Source organism: Aulostomus chinensis, chromosome 10 (genome assembly GCF_037954235.1).
Source record: "Aulostomus chinensis isolate RoL2024-O1b breed Wild chromosome 10, RoL_Achi_v1.0, whole genome shotgun sequence".
Classification (NCBI taxonomy): Eukaryota; Metazoa; Chordata; class Actinopteri; order Syngnathiformes; family Aulostomidae; genus Aulostomus; species Aulostomus chinensis.
In genome coordinates this window covers 17,197,403-17,224,028 of record NC_141329.1, presented here as the reverse complement: position 1 = coordinate 17,224,028, position 26,626 = coordinate 17,197,403, and the positions used below count along the sequence as shown (strand labels likewise).

General features: G+C 38.5%; 1 protein-coding gene across 11 annotated transcripts in view; it reads left to right on the top strand.

Moving 5' to 3' along the window:
• The window catches only part of myo18ab (myosin XVIIIA b), a 148,144-nt gene that overhangs the window by 70,521 nt on the left and 50,997 nt on the right, over positions 1 to 26,626 (top strand). For 6 of the 11 annotated variants that reach the window (XM_086216186.1, XM_086216185.1, XM_086216179.1 and 3 more), the window contains 7 exons: positions 3,923 to 4,064; positions 4,163 to 4,322; positions 5,534 to 5,720; positions 7,277 to 7,466; positions 10,460 to 10,569; positions 15,487 to 15,552; positions 22,087 to 22,215. In XM_086216186.1, the coding sequence (XP_086072312.1) occupies positions 3,923 to 4,064; positions 4,163 to 4,322; positions 5,534 to 5,720; positions 7,277 to 7,466; positions 10,460 to 10,569; positions 15,487 to 15,552; positions 22,087 to 22,215 (984 nt within the window). Of the gene's footprint in view, positions 1 to 3,922; positions 4,065 to 4,159; positions 4,323 to 5,533; positions 5,721 to 7,276; positions 7,467 to 10,459; positions 10,570 to 15,486; positions 15,553 to 22,086; positions 22,216 to 26,626 lie in introns of all 11 variants that reach the window. The other 5 variants (XM_086216182.1, XM_086216178.1, XM_086216183.1 and 2 more) reach the window with 1 other exon arrangement.

Here is a 26,626-nt window from a genome sequence, read left to right as displayed (position 1 = left end):
CAGTAGGGAAACAATTGTCTACATGTGGCCCTCTGACCTCCATGTCCTCCTCAGAAGAAAAATCTAACTTTCAACTAATTTTACTGTTTGCTGTAGCACAGCAAAGCTTATCTACAACAATGAGAGCTCTTAAACAAAATAACTTAACAAATAATACTGGGAGAGAGAGGTACCAGCAAAACAAAAATCTTCTAAACTGAGGAAATTTATGCCCTTTTCTTACATAAAGATAAACTGTGGCCGTTACGTCCATTAATTCACTGGAAGTCCATTCATTCCCCGTGGAACTCTTTCTGATCTCCAATGTCTGCAAAGCTTCGTCTTCCATTTATTTATGGTCCGATATTTGTGTCAATAGTTGAAAAGTTTTGATGCGGAGTCTGGATAGACCATGCGACAGTGTGTTGGCTAAAAGAAGCTAACAGGCTCCTCCTCCAGACATCTCACATGTCTCGGTGTCCAAAGAACATCAAAATTAGTCTTTAAGCCCGTGCTGATTAGCAGACACTTCAAACTCTTGGAGACATTGAGACATTCAATTAACAATTGCCATCCCAGAAGGTATTGAAGAGGTAAAGAAGGTTCATTTCCTGGGAAAACTGAATGTAAATCTCAGAACAGGATCCCCTCTGAAACTCAGCAATATTTTGTTTGGACAGGAAAGAGAAGAGAAGTGTTTGATTCTGAAGGTGCGACTGCACAGACCTTTTGAGATTAGTGCTGATACCACTGCTATGTGGCCAAACTGCTCTTCACTGACAGATAATTCTGTCATACAGTCTTCATTAATCAATATGGATACATTTTAAAATATCACATGTAAAATATATTTTACAAGTTAAACACAAATTGAGCCCTGCTATGGACTGGCAACCTGTCCAGGGTGTACCCTGTCACTCGCCCAATGTCAGCTGGGATAGGCTCCGGCCCCCTGCAACCCTTGACGGACAAATGGTATAGGAAATGGATGAATGGATTGAAACACAAATTGAATAAAACATTTATGTCCATACAACATTTAAAAAAAAGAACGAAACCTGTTATAGTTACTTATTTGACTACATTTTCTTGGTGAATATGTCTACTACGTTTATTTGACACGACAAACTAAATTGCACCACAGACGTCTATAAACGTCCGTGAACGAGAAAGTTATTCACGAGCAAAATGAGATTTACATATAATCGACAAGGTTATTATGAGCCCAGCTCTCAGTCTCCACAATCCCATGAATAGAGCCTCAGCAGTTTTTGGACAATATGCATTTACAAACAATATTCTGGAACATGGAAGCACACAAAATATCAATCATAACTTGTAGTTTGAGTACACTGCAATTCAATTAACATACATAGAATAGATCCACTTTTAACAAGCTCTGCTATCTTAAAATGGATGAGCTTGTGGCTTTTTTGTATGTGATCTTACTGTTTGCCTGGTGGTTTGTTGTTGTTTACAACTCATTACAATACTTCAATTAAATCTCCATCCATAGAAAGACAAACGATCATTTACATGCAGTGCCAGGCCTGGTTTCCTTCATCCTATTAGTTTGGCTGTCTGTGATTGTTGATCGTTTCGCTCTCATTTGCCCCATTTCCTTTTGAAATTTGTCTGGGATGTATCGGAATCAAGCTTGTGATTTGTATCTCTCTTCAAAGTATCTCTCTTTCCCTCTGCTTCTCTCTCTCTCACTCTCTCTCTCTAACAACTTGCTCTCTCTCTCTCTCACAGTTTCTCTGTCTTGCTGGCCCTCTCACTCGCTCTCTAGTCATCAGTTGACTGCTCAATTCTCAATTGAAAGTCTACTGTTCTTTTTGATAAAACATTGCACATGGCCTTTGCAAACTGTCATAAGTGAGTTAAAACACAATGGGATACAAGGAGCCAAATATAGACTCCAAGGCTGGTGGGAAACTTTTGCAAGATTTGTTAAATAGCAACAGAAAAGAGGATAAAAAAATGAGTCCAACAAATCCAATTACAGATATACATACAAAATGTATATTATAAATCAATGAAAAATGGAAATGGGAGAAGTCTAAACAAAGAAGGTATAAACAAGCAAACGAAATGGTGTTTTCATTTTTAAACCTATCTGCCCTCAAATTAAATGTTGTTTTTATTTTTGCCCTGTCCCATGGAACACCCCACCATCACTACTTATGTACTTACTTACTCCTGACACCCCTAATGAGGTATAAATTGTCAAGGTCTTTGTCTCCCCAAACTAAGGTTCTTTTACTGTTCTCTTGTCCACATTTCTGTAGCTATTGGGAGTATCATCTGAGTGTTTACTAATTTCAGTCACTGTAAGATGAATTTGGTCCATAATTCCCAAACTGCACAATCTGTAGTAGCATCTCAAAGTTTTCCACCCCAAATACAACAATGTTTAATTTTTTTTCGACCCATATTCATTGCACTGAGCTGATGTACATCATTTTTTGGGAACAAATATGAATATATGAGGCTGAATAAAGGGCAGCTATTAAGAATACTGTCACATATTTATTTTAAAAGCTTACTTCATATTTTTTGTACTTCCTTTTTGTTGCAGGGGAATGATAATTGTACTTTCCAAATGATTTGCTGAGTTTTCTTAGGGTTATGCACATTTATGAGGTTACTTTCATAAATTTATGAAAGTCATTTTCTTAAATTGTTCTGAACCATCAAATTGTTTCTAATGAACTCTTTGTGGGATACACATTAAGGTTTGCCTGAAGTCATTCATTCATTGGCAAAATTCCATGATTGTACCTGATTCAAAGTGTGCTCATCCCAAACAAAGAACCCCTCTCTGGTGAATAAAGAACTCCATGTGTGACCTGTCATCCACTGTAACGCCTTGAGCCTTTGTACAATGTATAAGTACACAGCTCTAATAATTCAGCAGTTAAAAAAAAAAAAAATTGTCTGATCTCCACTGCTGGATAGAAAGCACTAATTTGGTAGCATTGATTAAAGACAGATTTGAAAAAGAAAAGAGAATTGTCAAGCACTCTTGCAGCATGGTTTATTCAAGTAGTCATTCTAAAAAAAAAAATCTCTATTATGTGCTGTTGCGTTAGAAAAGTTGTTTATGAAGCACAATTACATCGATTGGTGCAGGGAGAAGTGTGCTGTCCCAGTTGATGGCTGGTAACAGCAAATATTTCAGCTGAGGCCAATTACCATGAGCTTGTGTTAGGGTCGAATGTCTGCACTGTCCCTCCTCCCTCAACTCTCGTGTGGATCACAATGTTGAAAGCATTTTCAAACTGAGTTTTTCCTTTTTTCTTCTAAGGGCAACATTCACATTTACTTTAAAATGTAATTGTGAAAAACATTTACCATACATTCATTGGAGTATTTCAGCTTTTTAAAGCAATCCTATCACAACTGGTATTTCACAGTGTACGTTAGTATATGTTAGTTAAAGATAAATTAGTGGTTGTAGTCAGTGTATCCAGAAATGTATACTTGTTTGAATCCAGGAGATTTTGATATTACACAATTCTTGTTCTTGGTATATTAGAAGAGGTATGAATTTATTTGACACAAATCAATAACAAATTCAGAAATAAACCAAACATTCTTCATTTCTGTGCATTTCCCTGTTTGTCAAGATAAGAACGTGCAGACAAACTCCTCAACTACACTTCCCTTTCTCATTAACACACCCAGGAGAAAAAAAGGACAACTACACCATGACACCTTCACTGTACTACACTTTGTGCCAGACAAAGCCCTTATAGTTTTTATATGATTGTCCTGGTACTTTGAGGAAAGATATTTTGCTGCACCATTTTTCCTTTGTATTTGAATGAATTTAACTGCTTTAATACTCTTTCCTTGACCTCAAGATGTTTTCTATGGAGGTAGAGGAAAAATGATACAAGGAAGAAAAAGCCAGTGATATTTGCAACTCTCCTTGCAGGTTCGCACTCTTGCCAGGACGGATGAAGCTCGGGGTCTTCTGTGGCTGATGGAGGAGGAGGCTGTCCAGCCTGGAGGCTCTGAGGAAACCATGCTGGAGAGACTCTTTAGCTACTACGGCTCGGCACAGGGAGAAAGTAAGGGTGAGTAGCCCTGTGTCCACTTCACTAGATAATCGTTTCAAGTCTCACAGGACAATAAATAAACTCTACTAATGAAAATAATTGGTTTTATGTAGCAGGAGCCAGTCTGCTGTTGCGAGGAGAGAAGCCCCACCTCTTCCTGCTGGGCCACAGCCATGGGACTGACTGGGTGGAGTACAATGCTCAGGGCTGGCTCAGTCATGCCAAGCACAACCCTGCTGCCCAGAATGCTGCTACATTGCTGCAGGACTCCCAAAAGTAAGAGCACTAGCTCGGATTTATACAAGTGCTGTAAATTATTCAAATTAATTACAGGATTTGTAATTAATTAATTAATCACATTTTAATCTCATATCTACTTAAAGTCCCCAAATAAAGAATTCGATTTCTAGGACATTACAAAATTATAGTGCATGACTAATCAAATGAATACACTAAGAGGAGAAGATTTGAAATCCCCATTTTTATTGGTGATTGAATAAACTTAAGTCAGAGCATCTTAAGGCTGAGTCTTAAATAGGCACTTAGACCAGCAACGCATGTGCGAAGTCACGTACCGCTGCCAAGTACGGGTCCTTCAATGGGCCCCGTTTAAAATGCTTGTGTCTGGTCAAAATTCGCATTAAATTGCCACTCAAGTGTGCTATAATTGATCTTGCGTTAATTATTATAACACGTTAATTTGCTGTGTAATTAACTAATCTAATTATTGCATTAAAGTGACAGCCTTAATTTATACATCACATATTGTGTTTGCAGAATTGCAGTTCCTTTTTTTTCTTTATATGCAGTTGTTTTAGTCATCAAGTTTAAGCCCTACTTTTTGATTGAAAAAGGAAATAGACATTCTGTGCACACTTTTGTGCATCTGGTAGAAACACAGTTAGAAATTAATTAACACAGTAGAATAGTGACAAACGAGAGTTCCTTACATGAAATAACAAGTACATAATTAAGGAGAGAGGAACTCACAATATACTTCTTATTCTTTTCCATATATATATTTGTTTCTGTTTTTCAAACACCAGCCTGTACTACTGAAATAACAAAACCTAAGATACAAAAAATGAATTATGTATTTGAAATGCATAATGTGTCTCCTTGTAATTTTGATTTTTCCTTCATTATTTATCAGCTATTTTTTTTACATTTTGATCCTTTTATTTATGATTAAAAGAATGAACTAAAAGTCAATTCACTTAAGAAAGACAACTTCATATATATACAAGGGCACTTGGACAGGAGCTATTTTGGAGACTTATGATTGACTTGTATGCATTTATATTTGAAGCAGTTAATTTCATTGTGGAGTACATGCTTATCAACCAGTTAATCTCTCAAAACAGCAGATAGCCTCATATGAATGAAAATGAAACAGCTAATTTTTTATTAAATAGAAGGAAGATATTTGTAATTGGTCATGTCTCTTCAACAGTTGAATCTGTCCTTCTGTCTGTCCCACTCCACAGGAAGAACATCAGTGGGCTGTTTATGGGCCGGGCCAGCGGTGCCACAGTGTTGTCGGGCTCCATTGCTGGTCTTGAGGGAAGCTCCCAGCTTGCTCTGCGACGGGCCACCAGCATGAGGAAGACTTTCACTACAGGTGTGGCTGCCGTCAAGAAGAAGAGTCTGTGTATCCAGGTCAAACTGCAAGTGGTGAGTAATGGATGAGGATGATGATGGTTCTTTCATTTTGCTGGAATGAAATGTGCAGTACTGATCTTAGGTCTGTGACGTTTAAAAGTAACAGATAAGACAGGCTTGTGAAAAATTCAGTGAGATGTGGAGCTTTTTTTTATCATTCTCAATTTGTAATATCAGAGGTTGTTAAGATGATTAAAATACTTAAATAGCTGATGATATTTGGTAAAACTGATTGTTTGATGCATAGCAGGCCAGTTAACTTGAACATATAATGGATGCCCGCAGTTATTAGCTGTGTGGCAGTGGGGGTCTGAAGATGGGAAGGAGGATATGGTGCCAGTGGTCCTTAGTGCTCTTTTCATGCTCCAGTCAACCAAATATACTTCTCAAACAGAGGGAATTAGAAATAAAGGCCTCTCTCAAATAGAAGCCTGCATCCAATAAAGACCTGGAACACTCAGCAGCAGAGGTAACTAATGGCCCTGTACACTGTTTGAGCAGGTACCGTAGGTCCTAGAATGATTCAGAGCCTCAAAGATTATCTGGAGTTGAATTTTGGGGGATTTTGAGTTGATATTTAATGTCATGAGAAATATGTCAAACTTCATGTCTATACTGGCCATAAATGTATATATACCGAAGGGTTTTTTTTCACTTTCTCTCTGCTGAGGTTTATGTTGCATTCACATAATTTAGCTTAGATAGCAGATGGAGACCACCGGCTGTATGCCATGGTAATACAAACAAACAATCCAAGAGAGGAGTGATGGAGTGGCGGTAAAACTACATGAGTCAGCACTGGGAATTATTCAGTGTTAAAATTGATAAATTATCATCAGAAATTTAGGTATTGACCAATCTTGAGATATTCCACACTCTTTGGCCCTTTTTATGTAAGACATAGTTCCCATTTATTGTGTATGCATAGCAGGACATAATAGCAGGCTGGGGCTGTACAACGCTGGGCGCAGTGTGAGGGTTCTCTGTGTCATCCTTTCATGCTGTGTAGAAGTTCAACCAGACTAAACTTTGGTGACACACTCTGTGACGACACCTCGAGTGTCTAATTGGACGTAATCTGTAAGATCTCAACAAAAAAGGAGAAAAAACTGCAATTGTCCAAGTCCCAGTTTCCGGAACTTTATGCTGAGAGAAACAAGAATGAGGCCAAACTCCAAAATCCCGTCTTGCCCTGAAGGTTTCTTGAAACCGCACCCTTCTCTCCTCTTTGTTGCTGCTACTCATCTCCTCCACAGAAGAACTAAAGCCAGGGCTTTCCTCTGTTCATAAGAAAGTACATGGTGCATCCATGATAAAGCAAGCCGGTGAAGCAGATGGAAAACTACTTGCCGGTCCGTTTTGGTCGCCTAGCAACTGGTGCCAAGATGGGCTTGATTTTCACACTACACCCTGCGCTATACCTGGTGCCACGCATGGGAAAAGGGCCTTAGTCTCAGTCTTTCCCACAATGTCAATAATGTCTTATATAAAGGTTTAGGTTAATTAGCTGTTGTTTTTCTCAACTGTGGGAACTATCCTCAGCTCACTCACATCTTTTCGAAATTAAGGATGCCCTGATCGACATGGTGCGGCGGTCCAAAGTTCACTTTGTTCACTGTCTGCTGCCCAAAGCTGAGGCAGTGGGAGGAGGGGGTGAGCCTCGTGCAGATTCCGGCCTTATGACTTTGGATGTGGGTCTCCTGAGAGCTCAGCTTCGTGGGTCCAAGCTGCTGGATGCACTGCGCATCTACAGACAAGGTAATCAAGTACTTCTGAAACCCTTTAGTTAAAGGCCCTCACCACCAATTTTGCACAGCAAGTAGGGCTGCATAATTTTGAAAAAAAAAGAAAAAAAGATTGTTATCATGAAAATAGTGCAATTGTGATAATATTTACAATACTAGAGAGAATGTATTGTTCATAATTACACCATTATTGTCAGTTTTTGTTAGATCCAGTGTTATTTGAGCCACATAGGAGCATTAAATGGACTTCATTCTACACCTTGTCAAATGTTTAAAGTAGCTGCGGGTAACCTTATTTCTTCACCAGTGCTAATAATATTGACGGTCCCACAAGGCTAAGTACTTTGCATTTGCTACTGCTTGGACATGTTTTACATCATTTCACCATCTTAGTATTTTCAGATTGCACCTTATCATATGTGTAAGATTTATATGCCTAACAATTACAAAGGAGATATTTTTGTATCATCTCCCTGAAATCCTGGGATTGTTTTGTCATCAGTTTCTAAACCTCAATCAGACTTTTTAGGTGCTTGCACACCCAAAATGAACAGCAAATCATGCATTACAGGCCACACATCATGGAGGCATATAGAGAGAGAACCCACGCAGGCACAGGGACAACATGCAAACCCCTCACAGAAAGATCCCGTGCCCGAGCCGGGACTGCAACCCGGAAACTTCTTGCTGTGAGGCGACAGTGCTAACCACTGCACCTCCGTGCAGCCCTATATAAAAAATTTTTAACAGTAATTCCAATCAAAAGTTTAGTTAGTTGTGTATACTTCGCTAACAAGTCACAGTGAATGACAACTCAAAGGAAGTTGTTTCATTTCTTCACTTCTGTCCATCTACTCGCTCTTTCTCTCTTGCTCTCTCCACAGGGTGCAGTGAGGCGATGTGTTAACACAAACATCATTTAGTTACTACTCTGACAATTCTCTAAACTCTAGAGCAACCCCTAGGTAATGGATTATTTTAAAATCAATATTTAGGAAGACCTGCATATTAATGCTATATGGCTTATGGCACAAATGGCCAATAAGTGATTACTGCACAGCAGCAGAAATGACAATAACTTTATTTACTGGTGCTGGAGCTGCAGGGTTGAACTCTCCCCAGGGTTTTTTCTGACAGAATGGTCAGTGCCCTGACTTTGTTCCAGAAGGATATGGTCTGATTGTGCACAGTAGAATAGGTGATAATTAGAGAGATGTACACATTTACCCTAAATACAAATACTGTGATATAATCCAGTATCTTGGGGGTTGCACTAGGATTTTGAAAATTGTCAAAGTATTAATTAAATGATGCTTATGTTTACATATTATCTCACTTTCAATCTCAAGAGAGAGCAAACACAGAAGAGCGAATAGATGGACAGAAATGAAGCAACAAAAAAATGTACAAAAAAATAAATGGCCCTGTAGGGAATGGAGGTTTAAGGTTTTCTTTAAAAACAAAATTAAAAAAAAGATAAAATATGACAAATGTAGAAACAGCATCAGTAAAAAAGTGAAAATAAATAAAATTATTAAACTGACTAAACCTATTAAGTTTATGTGTTTATACACTATCCAATATGTCTACTCAACATTCAAATCCCCACATCAGTCCATTCATGAACATGCATTTTGGTATTATTCTCATATCTCTCTCACCTGTTTAAAAAAAAAGGTATATTTTGAAGTCTGTTATCATAAATTATTTACATTAAACTACTTTTCAATTTATTTTCTAAACAAGACAGAAGCAGAAATTGTCATGCCAATTTTTTGCTTTCCGGACAATTGCTACCCTATGCCCCATTTTTGTTGATGCATGACGTTTGGAATGCCTTCAGGGAATTTCTTCAAATTTGGCTCAAACGTCCACTTGGATGATGTACGAAACCATTGTGTTGGTTAGAGGTTGATTTCACCATCTCCTAACATGAATGTAAGCTCAGGAAGGTGTTGACTAAATATTATAAAATAATGCAAAGTAGAAATATCTACTGGGACTCAAGGATGAACTGAAAAGATTTGCGTGGTTAAAGGTTGGGCTCACCATGACAGGCCATACATCATGGAGGCATATACCTGTGATCCTGTATTTTCAGTTAAATGCAGCATGACAACCTCATCTGAGTATATCATCAGTTAATACTGTTTACCTTCAATTTCTATTCCATCCATTGTCTTCCGCTTATTCCTGTTAAGGGTGGCAGGGGGGCCAGAACCTATCCCAGCGGCTTCGGGTGACAGGTCGTCAGTCCATCGCAGGGCCAACATATATAGACAGACAACCATTCACACTCACAGTCATACCTACGGTCAATTTAGAGTATTCAATTAGCCTAGTCCCTAAATGCATGTCTTTGGACGGTGGGAAGAAGCCGGAGTACCAGAGAGAACCCACGCAGGAACAGGGAGAACATGCAAACCCCACACAGAAAGATCCTGTGCCCGAGCCGGGACTGGAACCCGGAACCTTCTTGCTGTGAGGCAACAGTGCTAACCACTGCACCACCGTGCTGCCTCCAATTTCTATTCTATTTCTATTTTTCTTGTGTAAGAAGCTTATTTTAACTGTCTGAAGATGCAGACAAACATTTGGCTTTCTGACAGTGTCAATAAAATATGAGCCATTTACTTCCGTCTCTTACCCAGAGGATTAAAATCTACTGATGAATAAAGTGTAAAAATTTAAAGGGTTTCCAAGAACTTGGCCCCCTCACTATTATGTTAAATAGATCGATATCTTCAATCAAAGATGTATTGCTTTTAAATCTGCAGCCCAGTGTGTCTGTACCTCTCCAACAGTTTGAGAAACCTCCATAACTTCAAATACCATTACCACTTGTCACACCTTCACTACTTAGTAATTTTGCTCTCTTGTTTGCGAGAGTGTTTATTTCTCCTGAAAATTAAAGTTTTCTGTTGACGTTTCTGAAGCTTCCAATGCTGCCTTAACCTCTGTGTTGTGTTATTCTTCGCTCTTCTCTGTCTCCCCCCCCTCCTCTAGGATACCCAGACCACATGGTGTTCTCTGAGTTCCGCAGACGCTTTGACGTTCTGGCGCCCCATCTGACCAAAAAGCACGGCCGTCACTACATTGTCACGGATGAGAAGAGGGTGAGTGGTTTATTTTTAGGGGGATCATCTGATATGCTGTCTCTCGTGATGAAATAATAAACCTTTTTTTGTTAAAGTAATGCCCTTTTTGATCACAGTGGAGAAAAAAAGGTTATCAGCAGCTTATATTTCGGACTTCTCAGTTGTAGAACAAATCAAACTGTCAAAAGCCAACAGTCGGCAGAAAAACTTGTCTGCTTGCTTTTAATTATTTATATATTTTTCTTGATTTGCATGATCAGCAATTTATTCTCTTCAAAGTGTTGTCTAATCATTCTGTATGCATACATTATTCTGAGCTGCTTTCATCACAGGAAGACATACAGTATCCTCCAATAAACTGCAATGTTCCATAAATGTTCCGGACATTTCAGCAGACTTGCAAGATAAAAAAATCTTCAAAGAAATGAAAGTACATCTGTGATGAATAGAAATTAATTTCCATCAAAAAGAAGCGCAACACCATTTATTAGTACCACTGAGACTGCAGAACAATAGGATACATACCTTTTCCCTATGTAGACTAAATGATTAAAATAAACTTAGAAAGCAAAAGAATAAATTGCAAAAGTAAACGAGCAAACATAATAGGGTCTTCGCCTGAAGTACCTTCATAACAGCAGTAAGACAAAATGATAGCCACATATGAATGAGGTAAACATCTTTTACCTTTTCAGCATTTCAAGAGAATCTGTTACTTCGCTGTAATTATTCAAATGTGTTAGTGAGAAAAGGCCCATACCAGTTATGTTAGCGCTTATTCAGTCAAGTGGTTGGATCTACACTGGAATCAATGGAATTATTATTGGTAGCTAGTTGTTATCGTTTACTGTCTTTTTCCTTCCAGCCTGTCCATGTCCCAGTCTTTCCATCATTCTCTCCCTCTTTCTCTTTCTCTCTCTCTTTCGCTGTCCTTCTCTTCTCTCTTTCCTTCTGTATATCTGTCTTTTTCCAGTATCTGTCTTTGTCTCTGCCCCGCTCTCCTGCTCTTTTTCCCCCAGCTGGTCAAAGCAGAAGGCCGTCCCCATTGAGCCTGGATCTGCTTGACGTTCCTGCCTGTTAAAAGGAAGGTTTTCTTTGCTTCTTTTGGAAGAAGTGCTTGCTCATGGAAAATTGTTGGGTGTAAATTCATTGAAGGAGTTTGGTACTAGACCTGCTCTACTTGTAAAGTGTCATGAGATAACTTTTGTTGTGATTCGGCACTATAAAAATAATGTTGACTTGAATTGACTTGACAAGTGAGAAACCTGTCATAGGGTTCACTGACACAGAGTGTAAAGGGAAACAGTGGAGTTGCATGATGAACAATGTAATACAAGTTTGGTATCCCTGTCTTTAATGTCCCTGACTTCATGGAAAAAAGGGACAAAATCCTGGCTTATTACGTCTTCCAGCTAAAGAAGTGGAATTCAGAGTCGTATAACTCTGCAGATCAGAGAATCAGTATTTCTGCCTTTGCCCTCCACATTCTAATCTCCCAGTGTGAAGAGAATCCCTTTGTTCATTCTATCCTCATGCTCTCCTCTCTTCTCTGGCCTCTTCCTGCACCAAGAGCGCTCTTGTGTGTAATTAATTATGATTGCACAGACTGGCAGCATACGGCTACTGTACTGATTAATTACCCATGGTGGGAAGAGCTCTTCCTTTCTTTTCCTGCTTTTTCACTCTCTCTCCCCTCCTATTCCCTTGCCTCTTTTTTCCTTGTCTCATTATCTTTCAATTCCTTTTGTATAGGAGGAACAGTTTAGGAACATCCCTGAGCATATGATTAATGTCTTCTCTACATTCTGTCTGGGCAGTGTATAGCAGCTTTGCACAAAGGCGTGATTAGCTTTTATGAGCATTATGAGTGGGAGGTGGGTATGCTGGTGAGAAAAAAAACAAACAAAACATCCCTGCATCCCTGCATCTAATGTGCCACACTTCTTATGTTAAGAAGGCAAGAATTATTATTTGCATTTGATTGGCCGAATGCATTCCATGTTTTTGTATCGGCTGAATATCTGTCAACAAAAAAAAAGTTAAAGCAGCATTATCTTACTATTGAACATTAAAATAGTAGTTTCACTTTTTTCTTTCAAGTTACTTTCATGGTAGACTGACTTTTAATTACAAGAATTTTATTTCCATTCCATGTCTGGAAGGCCTGTTTTTAAGATGTGTAATATGTTGGACGTACTGAGTCAAGACAATTTACCTAGTGTTGACACATCATAAAACTGACACAAACGATGTGTCAGATTTGAGATGTCACAAAGCTCTCCATCGCATAGTCTTTCTCACCTGTTTAGATGAGATTGGATTAGTTTAGCCTTTATGGTCTCCCAATTGAGAAATTTGTCTTGGACATTCAAGAGAGCACAGAGGACACGGCCACAAACGAACAATCAAACGACCACCAGCATACAGTTCCTTCTCTCAAAACATACACCCCAATAGTATTGCATGCAGCTCTAGACCCAAGTATAATTAACAAAATCATTGTATTTGTTGCAAAACTACCTGACACAATAGAATATTGTGGTACCCTTACTCAGCAGAATATTATGCACCAGCATGCTGTAATTAGACATGTGGCAGCAGAGGCCACTGTTACCTTTGCAAAAGCAAAATTCACATTTTCTTGCTTTAATTGGATGAAGCCCATTGTTGAAATCAATCTTTCCTCTGTTTGTCACAACACATTGGCTGTATAGTATTGCTCACAAATCTCCTTGGAGACGAGCTTACTGAGGATTGCCCACTCAGACAGAACTAATGGCATCGAGTTCTCTTTGAAGCAACAGCAGACAAGAAAGAAAGAAATCCATAGACTGTATAAAAGAAGTGGCTTTAACCTCACCGTGTGAATTATGAAGCCAATGTGGAAATAACCTTAACCTCTATTCTTTCCGACAAAAGAAAAAAAAAGAAAGAAAAAACAAGTGAGATTGTATAGAAGACTGCAAGAAAACACCTATTTCCACCATGATTTTTGACCTCAGTAAACATTTTCCCAATGAGTTTATGGTCAAAGTCACGAGTTTCAAGTCTGCTTTAATACAGAATGAAGTTCATTTTGTAAATAATGGTTTCGTTTAGAGTAAGATAGATGATATATCAAGGGATGACTAACAATTTTTGGAACTTGAACTTCAGGATAGAGACACAGCAATGCAATTTCTCACCTTCTTAAAATAATTGCCTTGGTCATTTTTTGTGTTTTGCCTAAAAAAAAAACTCCTAAGGATGTTTTGTCCCCAGTTTTTTGTGTTTTCTAAAAAACTTTTTAAAAAATGACCAAGGTGATTATTTTTTTAGAATGCAAAAAAATGGCACACATATCTCTCATTTCAAACCTAGGTAGTTCTGTCTTTAAAGGAACAAGATGCAGGGGCTACAATATAAATCTCTTGATAAAATGGATGGTAGTTCACAAACCTATAAGTGACATCACTGTGGCTTTGTCGTCTTTTTTTCATACCTGAAGGGAGCAAGGAAGATGGATGAGGCTCTCTGCAACAAAGAGGGGCGGATAATTGGAGCAGTAATCTGGCAGAATTAGTTTTCATAGAAAAAGAAGGCAGCAGAAAGAGAATATTAGCTGGCTGAGTGCGTCTGAGACATTTTTTCCAAACAAAAAGACTTGTCTTTGTGTGGCTGACAGCCCAGTTTTGTCAGTTCTTCTTACTATGGTATAATGTAGCTGTCCTTTCAGTAGCAAGACTGTGTACCTGCCAACCAGGAAGTAGCAGACTGAAAATTAACCAAATGCCATTGTCCTGTCCTTGAGAGGCTAAAACCTCTATCGAAAGCTCCTTATGATTTTAATATTATACACAATTGTTATGTTGTTGCTTTCACTGGACAATTCCAGATATTGACATGCTTTGTGCAAAGATTTGTACTTCTAGGATCTTATTATCTAAAGAGAAAGCCTCCTTTGTTACCTGTTCTGCCTGGTTAGTCTACCACTGCCATTTTTATCTGAACTGTTCTGTATTTGTAGTGCATATGACTGCCAGGGAGAGTTCCAGAGATTTCACTTGACTTCACACTTTTTAGTACTAATATCCATAACTACACAAATGACTTGCATGAAAATAATTCTGACAAATACATTTAAAATCAGTTCTCGCTTTCGTAATTTTTCACATCATATCAGTTGAGCAGCAGCATTAGCACATTTCTCTTTCCATTTGGACACACACATTTCTGTTCATAACCATCATGTTATGGTTGGTGAGAAGCAACTGTGTAATTGAAAGAAAAAAGGGGGAAACCATAAAATAACTTCTAAAAATGTGATTATCCATCAATATCTACACATTGGATTTTTGGTATATGCTTGAATAAAGTCTTGATGATTTGGATAATGAAGGAATCATTTATACCCTGTCTTACCATCTGACTAATCAGATTACTTTTCCTGAAGGGACATTTTTTTGGAATTTTATATTTTCTGATTTCATCAAAAGAGTTTGCAGTACAGTGAATTGAAAGAATGGCTGAACTGCGATTGAGATAAACTGTAATCATTCCTTGAAAGGAGGATAATTCCTTGAAAGTGAGCCAGTTAACCGATCTGTCGTTTCCTTAATAGGTAGGCTGGAGAACTAGATGGTTGATTCCAAGTGAAGTCCCTTCTAAATTTTGGCGCTTAGCTTGTTGACTGGTTGGATGAGACAGTAAATGGACCTTTGACATACCTGTGTTTGACTTAATTAGTGGCCTCAAGTCCCTGGAGGAGAACCAGGGTGTGTGTGTGTGTGAGTGTGTTTTTGTTTGCTACTGCCAAGGGGGAATGGTGTCTGTTGCCATGGCACCATGCCAGCTTCCTCAGGGCAACAAGGTCATGTGATCATGTCAAGATGATGAGAAAATAAGGCTTATTGTTGTTGTTGTCATGTGTTCACTTGCTGTTCCTCTGGTTTCCAGGCAGTGGAAGAGTTACTGGAGTCCTTGGAACTAGAGAAGAGCAACTACCACATGGGGCTTAGCCGGGTGAGTGGTTACATGCACACACACTGATTGCTAGAAATCATGCAGAGACCTTCCCTCTAGACCTTTATTTGAAACAGTCTCCTGAGTATATTTGACTATGTTTTAGTCAGAGTACTCAATTGTTATTTTCATTTGATGTTTAAAAATTGAAACACTTAATACCTAAAACTGGGGATCTAACTTTGATATTTTTATTGTGAAGACAGCATTGCTTCAGAACTATTGAGTATCAAAAAGATGCCTCATCATTCAACACAAGAATTCAGTACCTGAGTATTAAATCTCCAGGTTGCAGCATTTCTTTAATGTTGTGAATTGGCAACATGGTGAAACATAAAATTAAATAGTTGAAAAAGGTCACTTAAGTTAAACATCTTGGTAAATTGATATATATTTTCACATTATTAAACAGTTTTCATTGTGTGACATTGGCAAGGAACTTAAAACTAAAAAGACATTTTAAGATATAAGTAACATACCATTCTGTTGAAATTATTTTATACACAAAAAAGTTTAATTCAGAAAGCAGTATCAGAGTAAAGGTACCATCATCAAAATCCGGATATCATGGTACCTGTGTATGTTTATCATATTATAAATTTTGACTTGTCTGTTTATCAATGAAAACGCTATGATGACAAAATAATCATGGGTTTTGAATAAGGTTAATTTGTCGGAGTAACGTTGCAGTTAATGTTTGGCTAAAAATTTAATTTTGGAAGTGCTTTTATGTCCTTTGTTACTGGAACAAACCATTAGCATTGGGGGGAGTATCCTACAGACACAGTCGTTCATTTATCAGGTACACATACTGTATATGACATTAACAACATGACATAGACGATAATAGAGACATTTATTAGTGGTCAATTTAGAACCTCAAATTTGTGGTGCTGTGAACTTAACTGGCTTTACTGAGGGATGTTTGCAGCATTATTTATTAATAGTCCTAAGATATAGCATAACCAGTGCATGTCAACCCCACCACCGCCTGCAAAGTGACCATTGATATAAATCAGCTGCTCTCACCAACGTATTCAGTGAAACAGTTACAATCCTCATGGAGAGAAAATTTATTCCTGAGTGGTCTTATTTTACTTTATAATAAAATTGGTTTAGTTGGCTAATCTATATACAGTATAAATGATGAATAATCATGTGGCCATATTTGAGTCATGACACATAATGAGGTTGTGTTTCTGGGTCCGAGGCTTAAGGCTACTTTGCTGGCTGTGCCTTATGCAGCCCAGCCACAAGGTCCAAATCAGTAACACACTAAAATTCAAATTTTTGGTTTAAAATACATTCTCATTTTGAGCAAACATTGAAACAACAATCAACTTCAGCATACTGAGAGACTATCCACTTGTGAAGTAGTCATAGGAAATGCAAAAAGGAAAGTTTTTCCTCTTTCTTTTTTTTCCTCTGATGGTGTGAATTGACCAAAAAGTGTTACAGGAACCCTCTACTGCATTAAGTGCATCAGGACATTTGTAAAATCATGTCATACTCACTATTATGTCTTTGAGGGTTTCTCTTTTTTAACAGGTATGGTGTTCTCACTTAATAATTCATTCCAACTGCTTCTACTTTGATATCCCTGCACAGATATTTTGCATAAAGCATTGTACTGACTCGACAGGTATGATCCCTGCTTGTCCTGGCATGCTTTCAATGTGTTATATGAGTTTTATTACCAGCAACATTTGAAAGAGAAGCAAAAAAGAAGCATTTGAAAATGAGGGAATGAAAAAAAACAACCTCAAATGAAAAATACCAAAGTAGACTGATTGTACAGTTCAGCTGGCTACCCATCATAATTGGGCTACTCATATTTTTTTCCAAAACTTTTACTAGTTTCTTTTATTGTGACTTCATTTTTATCTTTAAATCCAAGTCCTTCAACCCTACTTGAATCACATTTCTTATTTCAAATCTCTGATAAAGAAGTTTAAGAAAACCTGTACCAGTCTCTACACACATTGCACATACACAATGTTCTATCTTTTTTATTTATTTTATTCCGCAAACACACACTCCTTTCTTATTCCCTGGGCAGTGATGCATTTTATGTCCTTGTCAACTCGAGTTTTGCCTCCAAGACTTCTTTTCATTCGGTATCACTCCCAATTGAAACGATAATTAGAATCTGGTTTACATTCTACAAACCCAACTTTTCAGCAAAAAGTGCGGTGGACCTTGAGATGTCAATGGTCGTTCTGTTCCCTTCTCACCTTCTTGTGTCCCAGCATGTTTTGTTCTGAATCTTTATCTTTTTCCATGAAGAGTACACAGTCTTTGTTGCTCTGTCTATAACCCTCACAGAGCAGCAGTCAGACACTGCCAGTCTGCAACTCTTCAGATTAAAAAAAAAAAGTTAATCGCAAGGAGAAAGACAGGCTGATGGTTTTGTTAATTAGATCTGTGAATGTCTGTGGAATAAAAGAACAGTAAGAGCCTTGAGCTGTCAATTAGAGAAGTTTCTTGGCAGATGTTGTAGGGAGTTTAACCTTGCCTGAGTGTGGTGCATCTCACTCTATACTTTGCCAGCAAGTTTTTCAACTTTTAAATCAGAATTTTATGATCCGATGCTTTTTTTTGCCCTGTACAGTATTCAAATAGGAAGCAGTGTATTACTAGAACATTGGGCTGTCTATTACTTCAGTGAGAAACTGTTACTTTATTCTGTAGCATGAGCTGAGAGTGAAACTCTTGATATCTGTACCAATACTCATTAATGTTGCCAGCTTTCAGTTACATGTTTCCTCTATAGGGTTGATGATGGCCTGGACCACTGCTCCTTCATGCTGCCTCTATGTTTTTCTACTCTGGAAACATCCATGCAGAGCGTTAGTTACTGAACTCCATTAGTATAGATGAAGCCCTCTGGTACAGCTGTGGCTCTATAATGCTACAGTGACTCACTATTACAAGGCAAGATGTACCGGCTTGCTTGTTTAGACTAAAACTGAAAAAAATCCACCAACAAACAGCGAGCTGTTTATGTTCTATCATGAAACAAATCGGTAGGACTGTTAAAGGCCTCTTTATGTTCAAACAGAAGTGTCCTGGAGGAAGTGTACTTTAATTTCCCAAAACAGTCCAGCATCACGGTCAATTAATGAGTCAGTCGGTGGGCTAATGAGCCTCTCTCTTCTGAACTAATTGTCATCGCTTACAAGACCAAAAGCATTTGTATGACAGCAAAACAATTTTTGGATACCTGTTGTCACTTATTAAATGTATAAAAAATGATTCTGTTTTCCCATTTCACCATTTTAGTCGAACAAAAGCAGTCAAAGATATTGAAAACATAATCAGCAATAATACCTTTTGTCTAAAGAAGCCAGCAATAGATTATCCATTATAATTTTGATTTCAATCATATTCCTCATTCATTTCGCAATTGCAAAGTTGACATTACATTTCTTGTTGGATGGTGGAGATAAAAAAGATAGGTACAAATGAAATGGGACTATTTCATCTGTGTTCACAACTGCTCCAGGGGTTCCCAAAACTGCCAGTCCAACTATTGTAGCCACTAGCTTGGAGTGTGATCAGCACATTAATTTGTGTGAATGCTCACTAAGTATTTGTGCCAATTGCTGCTGATTAAGCCTTTAAGAAAACGCTCTCTTCAGGAATGTATACTCTGCCCAGATGTGTTTAGGAATCAGTGCTGGAGAATGTACCATGTATGGCATATTACTGCCTTTGTGATTATGTTAAAACTGGAGGACAAAACAGGAATTAAAATTGAATACTAAGACCAAATACCTGCAAAAAATAAAATCTTTTACATCGGACAGTTTGGCGAGGGAATAACTAAAATAATTAATTTCAACATATGTGGTGGTCACATAAAGGTGGTCTGCCTTTGAGTTTGAAACACAAGGAAAACCTGCCAAGTCAGTTTTTCAATTTTTGCACGATAAGCAAGCCTGATGACAGATTTTGAAAAGGAACTGTCCAAAAGGACTCTTAAGAGGTTCTATGTAGCCATTATGACTGCTGTGGCAGAAGCTGTGGCATGCCACAAAACAGACATTTTCATAACATATTATCCCAAGTATGAAATACTAAAATACATCATAATACACCTTGTTTATTTTAGTGAGAATAAATTCCTTCTCATATATTCATGCCATCATAACACATGTGGAGAGCACAGGTGGCTGCATCTTCTCTATGCTGGCAGGTGACTCACCTCGCAAAGCCAGCCTGTCCCTGTGGTTTGCTTCCAGCTTGTTTGTGGCATTTTGCCTGATATCATTAAACTATCTCTGAACTGACAAATGGGTCTCTGAGGAGAACACCAGCATGTTCACCAGATGTGTTAGCCCTCACTGGCTAGTCCACCACCATCAGTTCCAGTGTTTTAGTGACTACGTCACTGGGGCTCAAGAGGCAATAAATTCCAAATTGATGTCTCATTACTTTCACCAAAATGTAACTCAACATTTTTTTTTCATCTGACAAAAGAAAAGATATGATTGGACATTCATTCACAGCATTATCTCACTGTATAAAAGTTTACTAGTTTACTAGCTAAAGAATTATTGAATGCTTTATATTCAGTTGCTTTATTTGATCAATTAAAGGCTACAATAATCAGTATTGTTATATTCACAATGGATCACATAACTAATGACATGTGAAAGGGTTGCCCAGGGAGATGATTACCTGAACAAAGTGTGTAATAGCCTGTTAAGTTGTACAGTAGGAGATGCTGGACATAACTTTGCTAACACATAGGCATTCAAGGGGTAATCTTGGCCAAGGTTGTGTATGGTAGATCTGTTGCACAGAAGCATACACGCTCCCCTTTAATTTCTGAATCTGAATGTACGCGTATAAACTGTTTATTATCAAATTCATATCACCAGTTCTTTAGCCAGAAGTTAACTGGCCTTGAAGAGATTAATAATTCCCTTAAAGGACTGGTTGTCTCATGGCACAAAAAAGAGTCAAGAGTCATTCATTAGTTGGTGGATATCGCAGTCTATCTGTCGAATCGCTAAATTTGGATAATAATCGCACAGGAGGAATGCTAACAACCACCTGATTTAAAAAAAAAAAAAAAACGTGCTGAATGAAGTGATCAAGCTATTATTTTAATTTAGCACCCAGTTTTAATCATAACTATGAAGGTCTTGACAGTGCCAATTGAGAATTTGTGTGCAAAGGCGCCAACATTAACCACAAACAAGTTATGCTGTGTTCAACTTTCATGGCTTTTTGTTGACGCCATGCAAAATATGATCTGTTTTTAATTCGCTTGACTTGATGGATCTTGAGACACTCTTTAATTTGTTTCAACGTCTCCCATTTCTGCAGGTACCTTCCTCTGATACATAGAGAAATTTTAGATGGATTTTAAAATATAACAAACAATAACCCCTGAAATGGGATGATCTAATACTCTGTTTAATAAACAGGGCCCTAAATTTTCTCCATCAACTCATTGTTGTTCAGTTATGCAACACAGAACATGTTTTCCTCTGTTCTCTTCCTGTTGTATGACTTTGGGTATTCTCTCCTCATCAAGGTTTTGATGCTCCTGTCACTGTTGGAGCTTCTGTGTGAGACACTTTACTCTGCATTTTTGTTGAATTTCATCTCTATCTTCATTTCCTCTTTCTTTCTTATTCCATTGCTATGCTCACACTCACAGTCCAAAGTGCAATGAGCAGGTCCAATTGTTTAATGTTTACCTCCCAGCTGAGTGGAGGTGGAGCGAATGAACCCAGCCAGATATTAGAGGGCGTAAGAAGGTTTTTTTGGGACAGAATATTACTGTTAGAGATGGCCTGTCATATCCTCTGCAGGCAAAAATTAAAATCAGCTTAATGACTCTCCTTCCACAGCAACCTGTCAGCTCTTTCAGGGCAAAGGAAAAGAGAGGTGTCTCTCCCCAGACACAAATTATCTAGAAGAAACGAAAGATTCTATGATTTTGGCTGTCAGAGGAGGCCCAGTCAGACAGTTGTCGCTTTTTACTGTCAATAATGAAATTGTTAGCTCATCAAGATTCAGGAAGTAGCACTGCTGCCAAAGTAATCAGGAAAGAATACAATACATCAAAATCTTCCAAGTCAAGGCTAAAGTTATTAGGCCAAACAAATCACTGGGATAGTAAGGACAGGCCTAGCATGTAGCCACCTACCACAAACCCAGCATCTCAAGATTCTCCTCCTTCTGTTGGTAGCATTTTAGGGGGATTAAACATCCCACTCCTACCAGCATGCAATTTGCCAGTTGACCCAATGTAAGGGCACATTTGCAAGACGTGCTGAAGTTGCCTTACCAAAAAGTTCCAAACCAAGGTGCAAAAAGATCTGTATTTTTGCTTTCGCTTGCCTGTTGGTCTCAGCATGGATTTCAGCAGATCCCTTCACAGTCATTTTGATTTTAACATATCTGAAGAAATGTACTTCTTTATCAAAATCTATAATTCATTATTTTTCCCTCACCGTGTAACTATACAAATGAGAAAGACAGTGTGTGGTCTGAACTGACTTTCTCTTCTTTCAGGTGTTCTTTAGAGCAGGAATTCTGTCCAGGCTGGAGGAGCAGCGGGATGTCCAGACCAGAAGGAACATCTCTCTGTTCCAGGCTGCCTGCAGGGGATATCTGGCCAGGCAGGCTTTCAAGAAGAGGAAGGTAAGACTGTTGGTGTTTCCCTGTATTGTAGTACACAATACCACTCAACACCACAACTATTTGGACCAATACAGTTATTTCTCTAGAGGTGTGTGTGTGTGTGTGTGTGTGTGTGTGTGTGTGTGTGTGTGTGTGTGTGTGTGTGTGTGTGTGTGTGTGTGTGTGTGTGTGTGTGTGTGTGTGTGTGTGTGCCATTAAAATATACAGTTTGGTCTGTAGCTATAGATCAGTCCTCTTCTCACATGTCTACATGGGAAATAACCCTCATTAATAAGCATGAACGAGTAAAGTGAAGTGATTTATTTTACCCTATATTAGGCAGGTCAGCTTCTTAACGGTTGTGTCCTCCTACTTCATTTATTTAATGGAATTATGATAACAAAGACATTTTTTCAAGCTGCAATTGAATGAGAACTTTATGTCAATCATACTTTACCCTCTCTCCTCCTTAAATAAGTAACATAACATGACAATACAATGAGAGAGAGTTGAAATGTGCTTAAAGGCGTTACAGTTATGATCCCCCATTGCCTTTGCCTGTGTATGTTTCCTACCTATGAATGCCAGCATTACTTTCAAATTATGAAACCCTAAAAATGAAGTATTTGTGCAATATACACTTAACACCAACATCTCTGTTTGAGTTGAACAATAATGTGAGTTATGTTACATCTACATAACTTGAACATACATTTTTAAGGAGATCCGGAAAAAAGCATTTATTTTGTTCTTTATTTGTTCATGTTTAAGATATGTCCTGAAGACGACATCTTATAGGGTGGAAATAAACGTGACGGTACTATCTGGTGACTATCTATGTCAGAGACACTTCTCCATTTAAAGGACCTAAAATGTATACTTGACATTTCTCTACTGACGTAGCAGCCTGTGAAGACAGTAACAACAGCTAGAATGAATCAAAGGAAAAATCAACTGTGTCTCATGCCCCTTTCCCACTGCACAACTGCATACATGCAGGTTTTTCTGACTTGTATAAACCTGCTATTAACAGTTGAATAATTGAACCAATTGAACAACAACTTGTTCCCATTGTGAAGAGCTGTTTGAACACTGACAGGTTGAATTTGTGTTTGAGACAACATAGCTTTGCTGAAGTTCCTGGCAGACATGACATAGCTGTCCATTTGGATTGAGATTTGATGACTTTGAAGATCATTATCATACAAATCATTAAGTGACTCATTGTGCCCTCTCAATGGGTAAGTGTCATTCGGTTTCAGCGCATTTTCAGGTTTTTCCTTTAATTTGTCACCTGTTTGTTTAGCGAGAAGCCAAATAGCTTTTATATAGATTGTCAGCAGCTTTTTGATACACTATATGAATGAAAAGCTTTATGGTTTTGTATAATTGTCCTGTTTAAGGTATTTTGTCTAATAATGAAATTGCTTAGGCTCTGGTGGCCTGGAAGATATCATGCAATGTGCATCCCAAATATTTTAACATCTGATTTTGTCACTCTGACACCTGTCAGGCTGTCATTGTAGAAGCTCCGGAAAAAAATATCCCTTCCAGATTAGCCAAATTTTCCATCCTCCTTCGCTCCATTAGTGCTCGGACATTTTCCAATCTACGCCGAGTTTCTATGCTTTGCTACAACGACAACGCGAACGTTGCAGACTCCACACAGAAAGATCCCGTGCCTGCGCCAGGACTCGAACCCAGAAACTTCTTGCTGTGAGGTAACAGTGCTAACCACTGTACCACTGTGCCGCCCAAACCAATTTTTGACTTGTGAAAAAATAATATGTGGCAAGTCAATTTTAGACTCTAATTGCACGATCTTGTTCACTAATAAATAAACTCTTTATAGTTTCCATCGGTTTTTACATTTGATTACAACCAAGTCATCATTGTCATGTATCACCATTTTGCTAATACATCCTTAGTTATACTGGCTACCAAGAGCAGGTTCCATTTGGTTAGTCCAGGTTCCATTTGGTGGTCAGTGCAGTTGCTCTTCAGAATCAACGGCAAAACTGAATAAAAACTAGCTAAATTCTTCGGTGACTATGACCCAATAAGTTTTTAAACAATTTCACTTCCTCTGTGTACTTCTGATCTTGTGTTTTTATTTTGTTGATAGGATTTTATTTGCGCTATTTGGTCTCTGTGTGTACTTGTGCCTCCTTTCTGCCACAACAAACTACTGTTAACCTAAAGTTTACCCTTGCTTGAAGGAAACATTTTTCCCTAGTTCAGTGGACGATTGGCTGTTTACAAAGTCTTGTTGAAGGCAATAAATTAATCAGCACTCTTAAAATCAGTACTACAGTACAGACCGTACGTCTTATAATAGCAATTTCAAATTTAGCATGCACCAAATAAGGTCTATGCTCTCCAAAGTGGATTTGCGCTTACAGATTCATCTTGTGTCTCGTATCAGGAGCCGAAGATTAAAGCTCGACTTTGCTTTGACTCTCAAGCTTTGTCATTGATGATCTTCCATTAACTCAGAGAGGAAGTTTTAAATTGGCTCAAGCCCACTCTTTCTATTGCCACAACACAAAATCAATGTGTTTGTTTCTCCATCTAGTCTGTTTGCCTGCTCAAGAGACACCTCCTCTTTCCTTCCAACCCTCAAACCCCCACCCCACCCTCCTGCCTGGAGGAGCAATGTTGAAAGCACACAATTGAGACACAATTGAGAAGGAGGTATGAGAAAAGGGAGGGAAAAGGAGGTAGAGCTGCAGAGAGAGAAAGGCTGTGGCTCACCACGGGGGAATAGAAAAACAGAAGAGATCCACTGACTGCTTTGGAAGCCTGCGGAGAGCCCCCCCCCCCCCCCCATCTCTTTTTGACATTCATGGGGAACAGTTGAGAGTGGAGAAGCACAGGGGATTCTTCTGCCAGCCAGCCAACACTGAGCCTAATTAAATAGTTGCCTAAAGACAGAGCCCCCTCCACACCTCCACCCCCGACTGGGAACAGGTGGGCTCAGGCAGACACTGCTGCTCGATGTGTGTGTGTGTGTCATGGGTGTAAAGGAGAGGTAGAGGGCAGCAAAAAAGGCACGCTTGTTACCTTTTCTATTGATTTGGGTGACCTCCATTTGATTTCTGTCCCCTCACACGGATACTCATGTAGAAGGTAGTGATGACAACGAGCGCATAAAGGTAGAGAAGTGATTAGCATACAATAATGTGTCCACACATGCTGTCCTCAGGCTTGGTGGACATGGGGCAAACTCCCACTTTGTGGCACACTGGTAGAGACACTGTTGATTATCATCAGTACTCTTCCTACATTCTGAAGCTCAGCCAATATGAGTCAGCCTGAGTTAGAGGCATGCATTAATGACATCTCTAATAATATAAACCTCCATGAATGTAGACCTGTGAACCTCTTACACATTTGCTGGCTTCATTAATGCTCTCTGAGGTAGAAGCATAGTTTCAAGGTTTCTAGACCGAGGCGTATAGTATGTTTTAAATATTCCATCCTCCTCCACTAAATCTGTGTTCAACGACAAATTCTGAAGCCTGAATCTGATGGAGTTGAACTGAAACAAACACCAAAATGAACTAAGGTAAATAGAAGTAGTCAATAACACTTAATGCATAACATATTACCTTATTTCATATGTATCATTATATCATACGTAAAGAATTTGATTATTACATTCATTTCCCTGAAATTTTACTTTTCAAAGTCAGAATAACACACCTAAATAATGCAGTTGGGAATCTAATTACTGCAGCACGGCCTATTGTTCAATCAGCCTCTAATTGGCCATGACGTTCTGCGCATGTTCCAGAGGTCCCACTTCAGCACTTCACAGGGAAGTCAAACAGCGAACAGTCAAAGGGGGAATTATCCCGGTGGGTGAAACTGCAACAAAAATAAAGCGTTTGGGGCAAACAAGGAGACAGAGTCGATGTTGCTGCCAGTTAAGGAGTTGTCTGTTAGTCTTTGAATTAAAGCTTGTTGTTCAACAGGGACATTGCTTGCCACTTGGGTAACTTGTTTGGTATCAGATAAAATGAGGTGAATTGGAAGAAAAAGTGACTGCCACTTACCGTTCCTGAGTAGGACATACTTTTGTTGAAGTAATCGATTCATGTATACTGGGACAACAACAGTAATCCAAGTAAATGGCTTAATGCAATTGTGTATTTAAACTCATTGCATATCATCATCAGGGTTTTCGCTTCCTTCACACATTATAACATTAACAGTTGTTGTTACATTTCAGTTTTTCTATGATTTACTATTTTTAATATGGCATATTCATTTCATATTACCCACACATGCTTTAAAAGCATGTGTGGGTAATCAGGATCTCATCATTTTTAGTTATGCCAGTGTCTGCTCCAGAGAGCAATTAGTCCCAATTGTGTGTTATGAATGGCCCTACAGATTTCCTGCCAGTAGGTAAGATTTCTCTTAATGC